General features: G+C 35.8%; 2 protein-coding genes across 2 annotated transcripts; one reads left to right on the forward strand and one right to left on the reverse strand.

Moving 5' to 3' along the window:
* Positions 1-522: 522 nt before the first annotated feature.
* mRpL38 (mitochondrial ribosomal protein L38) lies at positions 523-4115 on the reverse strand. Its single transcript, XM_085959712.1, has 4 exons — positions 3914-4115; positions 3269-3825; positions 1103-1261; positions 523-845 (listed from the first exon to the last, which is right to left on the reverse strand). The coding sequence occupies exons 1-4, from the start codon at positions 4102-4104 to the stop codon at positions 571-573; spliced, it is 1182 nt and encodes a 393-aa protein (XP_085815838.1). The 5' UTR covers positions 4105-4115; the 3' UTR covers positions 523-570.
* A 1571-nt stretch (positions 4116-5686) lies between these two features.
* LOC147078458 (lysine-specific demethylase 5D-like) lies at positions 5687-14718 on the forward strand. Its single transcript, XM_085959724.1, has one exon. It carries the CDS (start codon positions 5795-5797, stop codon positions 8228-8230), a length of 2436 nt encoding a protein of 811 aa, XP_085815850.1. The 5' UTR covers positions 5687-5794; the 3' UTR covers positions 8231-14718.
* Positions 14719-15137: the final 419 nt, after the last annotated feature.

Raw genomic sequence — 15137 nt, forward strand, 5'->3', positions numbered from 1 at the left:
GGCTAGAAACACGGTGAAAGATAGAATCTCAGGTACTCAATTGTAATTTTTAAACTTTAATAGGATTCTTAAAAACCATGTTTTTCCCCATGAATAACTGCTCGGCACGTCAAGACAGTTGAAAGATATTATTTGGGAAATTTTGGCACGCGTACGTAAAAAGGTTCGCCAACTCTGGCATTGATATTTCAAGAGTGGAATCAGCTTGGAAGGGCCTGAACCGCATTTATAAATACTAAATTTGTACGAAGTGTGACTTAAACTTCATATTCTGTATATAAGCATCCGTCATGGTGACATTTCGGCTTTGCTATTAACTAGTCTTGATAACGGCATAACAACCTAAATAGCTATAGATTATAATATATTATGTTACGCCGAATGTGCGAAATTGACTATTACATGAAATGGGAAAATTTTTGGCTAATTCATGTAATAATCAACTTCGCACATTCGGCGTAACATATACACATAATTAATTTTGTAGACTAATATTAATAAATAAAACTAAATAACACACGGTTCGATGACTGTATTGTATTTATTTGGTTACGGGAAAAGTTCTACATCCTAAACATCATTAATGCGACCGTAGTTCAACCGAATTTTCTTTTCATGCAGTTTCAACCAAGACGGCATACTCTTGGGGAATGGGTGAGCATTCGGATATCTGAGTGGCGGCGCAGGTTTTTTGAACGGATGTTCCTTCGCTAGCTTCACCATTAAATATTCTTTGGATACTTGCTTGGGATCTCGGTATTTGTCCATATATAAATTAAATGGTTCTCTTAACGGGAACCATTCTTGTGGTTTGATGTAAGGCGGCGGGAAATCGTATTCGAACACTAGAAGAAAAAATTAAATTGAAATATTAATTACTTTAGATCAATTGCAAAGGTATCCAGCGACCACAATACTTGCAGCAATCTACATAGAGTAACATGAGACTTCCAAGAAGAACATTATCAACCGAGCTATTTTTCAATGTGGCCAATTAACTTGCAGTCATTCCGGTTTTAAGAATTGGACTGGGGACCATTCTATACAGTTTTTTTTTTACTTATTTGGATATGCACTTTCTATATAAATTGTAATAAATTACCTGGTTCCTTCATCTGCAAGGTATTGTGAAAAACGTTTTTTAAGCTGGAATCCCAATCGGATTGAAAGAAAGCAATCCCAGCCGGAGTGACGACATCTTGATGTTTGCTATACCAATCCCTAGTGTGGAATGAACGGTCCGACAAACTGCTGGGGTTCCCTGTGACATAGAAATGATTTGTACTATTTATTGCCAAAAGAGTGCCCTACACATAACCCATCATAGCAAGATGCATTGGAGCAACGTTCCCTCTACAATGGATATAAATTGGAGCAATGTTCCCGAAAGACATTGGCTGTGCAACTTTAAAAAGAAATTAAAATTGTTGTGCGCCACATAACAGTATTTAGACCTACTAAACGAAACAGCTAATTTTTATTAATGACAATAATTAACATAACAAATTCAAACACATAATTTTTGCTTCTCCAGCTGTTGGGTACGGTCACGAACTTAGCCATGTGCTCAGTAATATCTTGAACAGAAAGTATGGAAATATTCATCCGAACAGCCAGCAAGACACAGTCGATTATAACTTTAACTTCTTCAGGCGTGGAACGCTTCCGTTCATTAACAGTTTTCTTTTTCTCCTTTTCAGCGGAGCTCTCAAGAAACATGTTAAACAAACCTCCCCTAAAATTTCAGTATGAGACCTACTAGAGAGATGGCGTTTCAAGAAATCAAGTGTCCACACACCATCCCAAAACTCTCCGGTGGGTTTTGCATCTCGGCAGTACAAACAAACTAGTCCTTTTACTTTTTTTCAAATCCGCCATTGAATTATTCATCAATTGAAACGTCAGTAGGCGTAATTTTACTACGTAGCCGATGTTGCCAACCGTTTACGGGTAGACGGTAGTGTAACTTTTATGCGCGCGCTCGGCGAGTTATGTGCGCGCGCACAGCTTAGAGGAAACACTGCATTGGAGTTGTGCTTATCTTGTGCGTAAAAGGTGGGAACGTGTAGGGTAAAACATATAATTTTTTTGCAACGGAACAAAGAAAAACCATTGGCCAAAATGTAAAAGTTCTGCAATATCAGTACATAAAAGCGTGTTTGGAGCAGTTGGCCATTAGATATAATTATCATGTTATTTAAATGTCGTAATTAAAAGGTCAGCAGTGATTGTGTTAATAAAGAGGGGGCAATGTAAAAAACTCGAAATTCGGTATTTTAATTTGAAACAGACACTAGTTTTTAAAAAAGGAATCAAAAAATTACGATAAGAAATAATTTTCAATAATGATAGAAATGATATTATAGATTAGGTACTTAATAAATTATTAAGTATGTAATCATTAAAAATTTAAATTTTAAGGGCCATCTACATGAGCAGGTAAAACGCTTTACTAAGTTTTACAAACTACACGTAACCGTCAAAACCAGCTGATGAAGGACCAAATTACGTTGATTGGCAGACAAATTGACTTATGAAAAAATAGCATTATACTTGCATCGATTTACTGACATCAATAATGTGTAAATTCATCTATCGCGATAATAACAGCTGTTGACACGTGAAAGTGATGATTGCCTCGAAGATTTCATTCTTCAGAAGTAAGCGAGACGCATTGTCATTTTATGGTGCTATTTGACTGGTATTGAAAAATTGTAATTGTTAAAGTGCTTTGCGCGGTGTGGTTCGTATTTTTTCCGGCAAGTTCGCCACTATCACTTTACTGCACAAGCACAGATTCCGACTGTTGACTGAAAATTCAGAAGCTTGTGAACTTTATTGATTCATACATGCAAACTTGCATGATAATACGTGTTTACATGTGCATTTTTTTGTTATGGCCCCGATAATACGTACCTACTGTCAGCAGTAAATCCATTAGTATACAGGGTATTATGACGTGTACTGCTAGTTTATTTTCTATGACAACCTATTTCATAGTGTTTTTGCATCGAAACAATATTCATCTGCTTATTAAATCTGATCGAAGAACATAAGTCCTGTGACTGATCACGCACGTCACAATGAATGCAGCAGAGCGACATTTTGCAAACACTTTTGTGTACACAAGTTAATTATTAGCCAATGGTTATATCTGTCGGTAACGGATGAACCTGCTTATGCAGAATGGCCCATATGCTGCCCAATGAAATAATGGATTTCTTTCCAGACCCCTAATACATTATATAAAGAAAAAATAGATATTTACCTTTAAAATTTGAATAATCCACATGCTTAATTTGTTTGTATAAAATGTACACATATCTATGGAATCCAGTTCCTTTCGGAGGTATTGGCTGCAAATACTTCACTACTTCATCACCTTTACTGATATCATTTCCAGGAATATTTGATATGCACCAATGAATGTACTCTTTTCCCTCATCGGTGAAATGACCGTCAAGATTTGTCAGCATCAATGTCCATAAAGTGTTCTCTTCTGCATTATACGCCACGTCGGGAGTTTGAGCGGCTTCTGAAGGTTTTATCACATTACCATAACAAACTGGGAGTGACTTATCGCTGACATTATAGTATATTTTCATATGAACTCTCGGAATGAAATATCCTTCATCGAATAGATGTCTGTATATTCCATAATGGTCGATAATAGTCTTTATCTGATACGGTCCATTGTTTGCGAGCCAATCCTCGTTTACAGCATTAATATCAAATTTCAACTCATGATTTCTAGCTAACTTTTCCAATTTTTCATCGCTTCTTTGTTTTTTCAAATGTTCAAGACGGTGCAATCTTTCATTTGGCCTTAAACATATAAATAATAAATGTTATTTTTAAAAGCAATAATTATGAAATAATATTCACCATAAATTAATAATAATAATGAAATAACCTCAAAAATGGTAAACCAATGTTCACTCTTGTGGTATAAAGTTCATCTTTGCATTTTAGCTCATCTAATCGCTGTTCCAAGCTCCTAGCGATTCCTGGAGGCTTACCTCGCATGCGGTGAGCTTTTCTTACAAATATATACTTTTGAATGTTTATGACTAAATTAATACGCCGCCAGAGAACGGCAGCCATTTTTGGGCTATAAATTATCTATGGTTAATGGTTCATAGGCCACAGACAAATGATATTAGGGACATCTCAGAACAGATAATAATAATTATTTCTGAGTTCCCTGTAGGACATCAAGTCTGACAAAATGAATTTACCAAAAGAGATCTTGGTCTTCAATCTCTTTGGAAATTAGGATTTATTTCTTAAAAAACAAAAAAAATGTCATATAGGTAGGTACTAATGCATAATATGTACCTATGTGTATTGTTAGTTTTGTTTACGATTTTCTCTATCGCCTGCAAAGAGATTGGACTCCAAGTCTTTCAATCTCTTTGATCGCCTGTATTATACAGTGGTTTGAAGATGATCCACAGTCAATTTATTCAGCGAAACCCAATGTGGGTTTAGAGACAGCACAGTTTTTCTTCATACAAAATTATCAGTCTTCGTAGGTACTGATTCATTATTTTGTGTCCAGCTTTAGATGTTTACATCCCTCAAAGTTAAATTGGGCATGAATGCTGTCCTAAAAAGTTGATCATAATGCCAGCACTCCATTACTGATCAACGAACGAATAAATAAGTCAGAGATAATATTATAACAAAGCATATTATATTAGCATATAATTATTATATTGTAACAAAACGCACATTATACTAATAATTATTATCACCACAATTATTCGTCGTCTGTTGTGTTTTTGGATTTAGGTGCCTATATTATGTTTATGTTTAAACACAAAGTGAATCTTTTTAATTATCCAATACCTAGGTCCTCAATTTATTATTTTTGATGCTGATTACAATATTTTTACGTATGGTAAAAGCAGGATATAATATTAAATTTTCATTGTCACGGGTGATTATTTATTTCGTGACTTTTATTTTTTTACGCAACTCCAGCGACCACCAGCGGACTGCGAACTGTATAGTTATGATTATTATGTTATGAGCTATTGTTACAGATCAGAGGTCACAAATCTCTTTATGGAAAAAAACTAGACAATTAAATATTATTATTACAATAATGGGTAGTAGGCAAAGAATCTCTCTGGTTGTAGGTCAATATAATATACACCAAGTGATATAAAAAAGAGAACAGCATTTCATCGGACGATCGCTTTCCCGCCCCGTTCAGAATCTTGATTGAGTTCGTTTTTATCAACCCATTCTTCTTTTATTTCGCCAGTAATGCTAGCCTAAAATCTGGTAGAGAGATTTACATCTACGTCATTCTACATACCTATTATCGTCAGTTTCCTCATAGACTAATATACTAATTAATTATTGTCATTATTAGTCTTTCGCGCATGCCAAATAAGGCACGCGTGTCATATATTGTTGACCAATGTTATAGATAATGTAATTGCGACGGCAGAGTTTTCTTTGTAACTTAATAAGGTACATTTATTATTATCGATTCTCATTTCTGTTTTAGACGTGGACTAACAAAAATATTCAAATAAATTACCTATTGTAAAAGCTCAATATTAGTGTTTGGTTGGTATTCCTGTAGAAAAGCTTCGATCAGGTATGCGGCCATTTTTATTTGACAGGAAATCACGTAGTCTTTCGAGTTTCGTGTCGTCATACTGGTACTGGTACTAGTACTAAATTTGTGATCAGCTGTAGTGAACGGTGCGGACGCGAGTTTGTTTTGTAATGTGTGGGTGATGTTTGACAGTGAGTTCTAGTATTATTATAGTTCGCGATGGATTTAGAGTCGGTGAGCAGAAATATATACTCCTGTAGAAATGAGTTTGATTTTAATCCGCCGCCCGAAGCGCCCGTGTTCGAGCCTACGGCCGAAGACTTTTCCGATCCTCTGGGCTATATTAACAAAATCCGCCCCATCGCGGAAAAGTCGGGGATATGTAAAATACGACCGCCCGCCGGATGGCAGCCTCCGTTCTCTCTCGACGTCGACAAGCTGACCTTCACGCCGAGAATTCAAAAATTGAACGAGCTGGAAGCGGTGACGAGAGTCAAACTGCACTTCATGGACCAAATGAAAACTTTCTGGGAACTTCAAGGACACCCATTAAAAATTCCCAGTTTTGAAGGTAAAAAAATTGACCTTTTCAGTTTATACCACATCGTTAAACTCGAAGGCGGCTTCGAAAAGTGCACCGCAAATAAACGATGGCGGAAAGTCTTGTCGTCTCTCGGCTACAATCACGGGCCGCATTCTTTGGATTTTATTAAAAATAGTTACGAGCGACTTCTCAAGCCTTACTATGAGTTTTGCACGGAAAAGATTCCGATGATGAAGGCCGAAACATGTCCGAAAGAGTCTCCGACTCGACCCGGAACGGGGAGATATTCCATGACCAGCAACGTGGAAGATACGAAGCGTAAAATAGACGCGATAGAGATAGACGCCGACTCGTACGAGCCCAAGCCCAAGTTGCTGAAATCTAAAACCGGATCCGATATAAAACCCGCTTTCGATGAAAAATGCTCTCGGGAGCTGAGGAAACTGCTCTGTTACGGGGCTGGACCCAAAATGCCAGGATGCAACGTGATCCCGTCCATCAACGACGAAGATTCGACCTCCAAATTGCGCACTAGAACTAAATTTGAAATAGATCCTCTGGCCGTCTACTACTGCGTGATCTGCCGCAATGATAACAGGGACAACGAACTGCTCGCGTGCAACGGCTGCTCGGAAACGTATCACACATTTTGCCTGAAGCCGCCCTTGGATCACGTCCCTGAGGGAGACTGGCGGTGCCTTAAGTGTATCGCCGAAGAGATAAAGAAGCCCGCAGAAGCCTTCGGATTCGCGCAGGCCGAGAGGGAGTACACCCTCCACCAGTTCGGCGAGATGGCTGACAGATTCAAGTCTGAATACTTTAATATGTTGGGGCACCTGGTGCCCACTGGAACCGTGGAGAGAGAGTTTTGGCGGATAGTCTCGTCCACCGACGAGGATGTCACCGTGGAGTACGGAGCGGACCTCCACTCAATGGACCATGGCTCCGGTTTTCCCACCAAGTCCTCCACCAACCTCTTCCCCGTTGACCAGGAGTACGTTGACTCGGGCTGGAATCTGAACAACCTGCCTGTCTTGGAGGGCTCCGTGTTGAGATTCATCAACAAGGACATTTCGGGGATGACTGTACCGTGGATGTACGTGGGGATGTGCTTCTCCGCATTCTGCTGGCATAATGAAGACCATTGGAGCTACTCCATCAACTATTTGCACTGGGGCGACTTCAAAACGTGGTACGGTGTCCCCGGGACCGGCGCCGAACTCTTGGAGAGGACGATGAAGGCGGCGACGCCCGAACTGTTTCAATCCCAGCCCGATCTCCTGCACCAGCTCGTGACCATTATGAACCCCAACATCCTGATGGACGCGGGCGTGCCCATCTTTCGAACGGACCAGAAGGCTGGTGAGTTTGTGATAACATTCCCCCGGGCGTACCACACGGGTTTCAATCAAGGATACAATTTCGCCGAAGCCGTAAACTTCGCCCCGGCAGACTGGTTGCCTGTCGGTCGTAGCTGCATCCTGCACTACAAAAACTTAAAACGGTTCTGCGTGTTCTCCCACGACGAGCTGATCTGCAACATGGCTGCGGCCGGTGAAACCATGGGCCTGAGCGTCGTGGTGCCCACCTATGCGGAGCTGGTCGTCACGGTGGAGAATGAAATAAAGCAGAGAGGTAGCCTGGCGACGGTGAAGGGCGTCACTCGAGCGAGCCGCCACTCCTTCGACAGTGATCCGGACGACGAGAGAGTCTGCGATAAATGTAAAACGACATGTTTCATGTCGGCTTTGATTTGTGACGATTGTCCAAAAATGGTATGCTTGGACCACGCCGCGGACCTTTGTCAGTGCTCTCCCGATAAATTGACTTTACTCTACAGTCACAACCTGGATGAATTGCAATCCATGGTGCAAAAACTCAAACACAGACTCATGTCATCCGACAAATGGGTGACCGAAGTGAAAAAAGTGCTGATGCCCACCGCAACTCTCTTCGGACGGGCTGATAAAATTAAACATCTCGTGGAGGAAGCTAAAAACCTTAAAATACCTAAATGCACCATTCTGGATAAACTGTCGAATGAACTAAACAAAGTGAGTAAGAGCAGCAGCAGCGAGGTGATTATCATCGATCTGGACGACGAGGATTGACTCCAAATCGAAATATAGTCTGTCATTCGTCACCATTTAGTACAAAGTCTGTTTATCAGTATTAGTTTTAACATTTTATGTGATATGAATAACACGCGTTCAGGTATTATAAGTTCCACACACTTTGCAGTATTTTTTTTTCAATCGAAAGTGACCGGCAGCTTCTTTAAAAATAAAGACATTTTTATTTTACAAGTCCAAATGTTGCCGATTTTTTGACATATCTTTTGATATTCTTTCAGATATAAGTATATTGACACTGCGACAACTCCTATAAGATTGAATACAATTTATTACAAATGTATTACGATAAAGGAATTCAGATTGAAAATTTACTCACTAGTTTGCTCACTAGTCAGTCGGTATTACGATTATGGAAAAAATATACATAACATTACCTTCCAGAAAAAATGGAGTAGGTAAATCAAGTATAGTTTGTGCTGTAGATTTGAAAATTCATCCATACAGATAGTTTTGTTTTGCATGGGTAATTTCATAATTATTATGGACTTGTAATGCCCGCATCAGTGGTACACATGCCTAATAGTACTAAACAGTCGTGTTGATCTACAGTCTACGTCTACACAATTCGCTGTGTAGCACACTACAGAACCAGAACCGTTGATGTACAACATATTATGTAACATTAATGGGCGCTATAATATGTTGACTTCCAATTATGTAACCCATGCTGTGTAACATGGGGTCTTCTAATATTACTGTATTCTAACGAAACATATTCTTTTATAAAATTTGGTTTATAAACCAAATTCAACAAAAAGAACTCAAATTATGTAATCTTTTGACAAAAAAAAACAACAATATTTCCTTAACCATTCAATTTTAGTTTTATTTGTCTCTCACCCCCATACAGCAAGTATATTTCTGTGTCTTGTAAGCTAAAATCTGAATTTCTTCTCATTCCATTCATTTTAATATTAAGTAAGTATCCCCTTTTTCATCGTTATTATTACAGAATTAATGCGTGTTCGATTACCCAATTTTTGTTTAAAATTAACTGGTTAAAAAATTTACTTCATAAGTCAATTATATTATAATCTGTTACCACTATATAATTTGCGCATTTACAAGATTGTAAACATTTGCTCTAGAATAATCTTAATTCTACTGAGCGTTTTAACTCATAGATTGCTATAAAGCCTATAAACATTATTGACTCACGATGACATGTCATGATTGCAGTTCATTTTGCCTTTAAGCATTTATAATATATATGATAAAGTTTAAAAACATTCATGGTTCTGAGTCATATAATATATATTGATTATTGGGTTTTTCATTATGTTGTAGTTATTGAAGTATCTGTAAAATGTCTGAATTTGATTGGAATTCATTTCAATTAGGTTCTTTTTCTTTATGTTATCCACTAATCAATATTGATCATTGAATTACATCAGCTTTAACAGGCTTGTGTTTTGAAGCATAGAGCATAATATTAACACTTTGTATGTACTATATTATTACTTCGCACAAATGTTGTCCCGGTTGGAGTTTATGAGTTATATTTTCATTTTGGTTATCAATTTAGATGTGATAAACAATTGGGTCAGTTGTGTTATGAGAGAATAAATTCTGCATCTTAAAAAAATATAGTAATAGCTTGTGTCCTCATATAATAATATGGAGAATATAAAATTTAGAAGAGTGATATATTATAATGTTGGTTCCTCATTGCCAGAACTCATTACAGAAAAGAGTTTAATAGTTGAGAATATAACTAGATATAACTAATTATTATTTAAAAAAAAAATGCATTTCTTTGGTTGTAAAACTTTTATTCCGTTATTCATGTGATGTATATTCTATGGCTAAAATAAAATCACCTTTTGCCATAGTAATATTACAAAATAGACTTTGCCTATGAATAAAATTGCCTGCCTGTGTGCACATGAATAATATTGACCGATTCTATCATATTATTAATGATAGTGGTAATGTTGTATGTCGTAAAAGACTTTTATATTGTAATGACTTATTTAACAGAATATGATGTTTTCTAGGTAGGTAATATAACTTCTAAAACTAGTTACGAATGTATGTATAAAAAAAATTAGCGTCTTTTTTAAAATACATTAAATTAGTACAAGGTATATTGATGATAGCAAACTGATTAAACTGAGGTTTTTATAATTAGACGAATATTTACAATCATGTTAATTGCACACAGCAATACTAAAACCGTAAAAACAATAATTATTACCATGTATTACATTCACTTACATTATTATGTTTCATTAGTGTTATTGAAATCTGTTTTTGGTTTTAAAACAATGCCTTTCTTATTACATTAGTATTCACATGTTAGTACTTAGATACTTATAATCAGTGGCGGCTCGTCCATATGCACTGCAGAACTGCAGCACCCCCAAGCAAATTGAGAAAAATGTAATATTATAATACTCATACATAAATTTATGTATATTATATTAAGATATCAATATTATTAAGTGTCTAATAAGCTCGCCCCAAGCGATACATCCAATGTCCAATAATATTATCATACACCGCGGTAGGTACTTGATTTTGCATAATACCGATTTCAATACAATATTGTCGAGTTGGCCAATGGCGGGGCGCGGGCAACGGTGCTCGCAGCTGTAAGCCAAATCGGCACTGCCGGTCAGACAGTCCGATTTCTGTATTTTTCTGTTTCTACGTCGCACGTGCGCCACAGCGAGGAAAGAAATATAGCTATAATGATTTATTAACATTGCTAAAATTTATTTCTGCAAAGTTCTTTATTTTAATTTTTAATATAGTTAATTATCTATGTTTAATTTTGATGTTAATAGTAAAATATAATCCAAATAAACATTTATTTTTATTTTTAATCAACCGTAGCACTCCCAAATATCTTATCCACGAGCCGCCACTGCTTATAATAATAAATTTGCGCTATTTTTTTCTAGTTAATATTCACGATTTTTTGCTATTCTGTCAAAAGATGTCTATACTTATTTTCAACGCACTCATTTTAACTCATATCAAGCCTTGGCAGAAATTCACGTGTGTTGCAGTACTGTAGCCCCGCTTGACCCACTGGAATATGTCATCAAAATGTATTTTAAAATCTAAATACTTAATCGTTTTAAATGGATAAATAATACGGAAGAGACATGTTGGGTGTGTTTATTATAATCAATAAGGGAACTAAATATGAAATATTAAAAGTAATATAAGGGTAGTTTGAATTTGTGTATATTAAAATTTACATTCAGAACTTATCACCTACAAAATCTTTGGGTTTTTTTTTCTAATCGGTATGTAAATTTAAATTATTACATTCTTTTGTACTTATTGTATGGATATTGAGGATTTAAATACCTACTTATGTTGACTGGTTAACGAACGGGCACTGGCAGTTAACATTTTATTTGTTTTATCTCGCTAATAACACTAATAATTCACACCGTGGTCATATTAACAAATTTTCTATCTGTTGTAGGACATACATAGGCTGCACGTTATCTTAAAATAAGGATAATAAATTAATGACCTAACTTTGTGCTTTATGCTAAAATTGCCCTTATTGTAAGTCATCAATAATAATTCACATTATTTTTTATTATTTGTTATTTTGTCCATAATTTAATAATAATTGTAATAATATGTACAGTAGTATGCTGATTTTCTGGACTTAATAAAGCCAGCGGTCATCCATATAATCGTAAATCTGGATAACAAATCGTCTAGGAAAATGAAAGTATTTAATACTAATTTCTTCTTCTCTCCGGGGGACGTCATGACTGATGATCATGATCCGGATGATTCAGTCATTTCTCAGCCTTCTCCATGGCTTGGCTCCGATCCCCGTCGACATTCAACAGTACGCAGGGCCTGTGTCAGTGGAAAACACGTGGTATTCTTGATTTGGTCCATCCATCCGGAGGGAGGTCTTCATTGTCATATGAGTGTGTAAATAAAACATCAGGAGAGCGACAACGCCGGATGTGTCAATAGAATGCAGTGGAATTATTGCCCTTCCACTGCATTCTATTGAATTGTCGATAGTACTTTCTTTCTTCATAAAATTCACATGAGCTAAGCAGTCTCCCAATTTTAATTGATAGAAGACTCTTCTTGCTGACTCTAAAGCAAGGCGCTGTATCTTTTCCTCCAATAATTGATGTTGTCGTTGATTTTTATTTCCAAATTATTTAATTTTACAGAATTTATGTCCAGGTTTCTGAGGTGTAGATGTGCAAAGGCTTTATCTTGTAAAGTGTGCTTTTAGTTTGCCGAGATATTAGGCGAATCTTATGGACCGAAATAGCATTTGGTTGCTAATGTGAATATCTTATTAAATTCCTGTCAGTTACCATAATGACAGTTCGCAAAAGAACCTAAGTACATAATATATAGAACTCAACCGTATCACACACGTGCACGCCTTAATACTGTATCAATGTATCATATACCAGTGGTGTCCTGCAGGGTTATTGATTTCCGAAGCTTCCAGTGTTGTGAATGTCCTTTACCAGACCGATTTTGACAGTTATGTTATAAATGTATAGATACATTGTGTAATATATTAAGAAATAAATTGCAGAGTTATATTTTTATGTAAAAACAATATATTAATTATTAGTGATATTGTTTTAAAATCAAACAAGAACACTCTAAATTCACCTAATCGGCGTTTTAGGCTAAGGCCACATAGGCAGGTGCCTTGCTTGGTGGCTACATGCTAGGTGACATATCCTAGCGAACGGATGCACACTATACTATCGCAATGGCAACACTTCGCGCCTCACTACGTGATTATTAGTCACCTCTTGAGTCTCCCGGCGAACAAACATGTTGGTTATTTTTATTGTGTCACCTAGTGATATTGCCATTATCTATGGATTTTGCATGATGGCGGATGTTTCTTCAGTATGACAAATGTCAAACACCGTATATTTTGAGGTTATGAATAATGACGCATGGGATGAATTGACATTATGCACCCAACAAGTTCGAATTTGAGACTTAAATTCTCTGTGAGAAGTAGGTTTCTGGTTAGTTTTGATAGTGACGTATCGTTGTTGACTTGAGCGCTCCCAAATGTAAAATGAATTTGTACCTAAGCACGTAGCGTGCAATGTGGCAGTAGTGTTTTTAGTAGACATGCATAGCATCTAGCTCAGCACCTGCCTATGTGGCCGAAGCCTTAGTGTTATCACTGATTGGGTAACCCAGCAGTCGCGCGGATGTACTTTGTCAGATCCGATGTCAATAATAATGTATAGCTAGTATTCATTTTGTTTTGTATAATGTTTTAATTGTTTTGAGGGTATGTTAATGTATAGTAAAAAAATAGTATACAGTTAATATTGCCCTACATGGAAATTCTATGTGTAAGGCACTCGCATAATTAAGCTGTAAATGTTTTATTTCTATTATAATTTAAACCCTGAAATATTTTTTTGGCTAGCCCATAATAATGAAGATTATGTACGTATATTACTAAAATTTCTATGAATCACTAAATCTGAGATTGCTAATTTAATTTGAGGTATCATATACCTTTTCTCTTAGAGTTAGCTTCAAACATTCACAATAAATTCATGAAAAATTATTCCTTATTGTTCCTTTCATTACCACTGAAATCCTTAATATTATTCAATTTGCATGTGTTGATTGATTTTTTCAAGATCCATAAATACGGTTCGTCATTTAGTCTGCCAGTCCTCATATTTTAATAATTGTCAAGAGTCTATTTAGGTGATTATTATTTCATTAAGCATTTTTCTAAAAGTGACATTCGAATTTACTATGAATTGTAAAAGATTTCAGAGCATTTCCAAATGGTTTCGTGTTCTATTAATTCATTCAATATCAAGAATAAAAGTCTATTCATAGTGTTTGATTTATGATTGAGAATCTGATGAATATTTTTTTATTTCATGAATGATTTTGATATTTGTATTTAATTTGTGAATGATGTGTATTTTAGTTTTACAAAAAAGAAAATATTGACTCGTGAAAGTTTTTATTTTGTGATATTATGTTTTCCAAATAATGATAAAAAATATATATAAACCTATAGTGATTTGCAGTGGCAATTACATTTTATGAAAATGTTCATTTTGCATTGTGGGGTATTTCAAAATTCTGTCTATATCTTGTCACGCCATGGCAATTTACTGTCAACGTATTTATTTCAATCAAATAAAATACGTGAACATAATAATTATTATGTATTGCCAGGTCGAAAATTAAATATTTAAACTTTGTAAATATTTAAAGAATTAACTTTATTTCTTAGAATGGTATCTGATCCTAGATACGACTGTAAGAAGCTATTTTATATAAGATAGCACTTAATTTTTTTATAAATTGGATTACACATGAACTACATTAAGTGTGTATTTGTAAATAAGGATGATATTAAGAATAATGTAATCTTGTTTAGTCAGTGTTTATGTATTAATTTCTATTATTTAAATGATTCCTATTGTATTTGAAAAGTCGATTTAGTGTACACGTCCAATAAAAATAAAAATATATTTGTTTTATTTGTATTATCACCTCAAAACAAAAAAAATTAGTAGACCTTTGCCCTCACATGGAAAAAATCAATGTTTGTTAATCACTATTAAGGTGATACATAGAGGCCATTATAATCGTTATAAGCCGACCGGAATTGTGGATTGGAAAAAAATGCATTTTCTACAAGCAGTACTATACATTCAAACTGTGCTGCAGCCTACTAGGGTGCCGTTATAGACGGGTGCCCGTGCCGTGACCTATACTCAGGGTGCCGAAGACGTATGAACAAAAATAACTACAAAATTTTAATACAACACGCCGAAGCAAAATCCCATTGTTATACCAGTATGTAACTTACAATGCTTTTTTTCACAATATAAAATTGTTTTTAAGCAACACCCTTCTAATATTA

The sequence above is a fragment of the Rhyacophila brunnea genome, unplaced genomic scaffold (assembly GCF_057557595.1).
Source record: "Rhyacophila brunnea isolate RB1 unplaced genomic scaffold, BYU_Rbru_1.0 scaffold_11, whole genome shotgun sequence".
NCBI classification, from domain to species: Eukaryota; Metazoa; Arthropoda; class Insecta; order Trichoptera; family Rhyacophilidae; genus Rhyacophila; species Rhyacophila brunnea.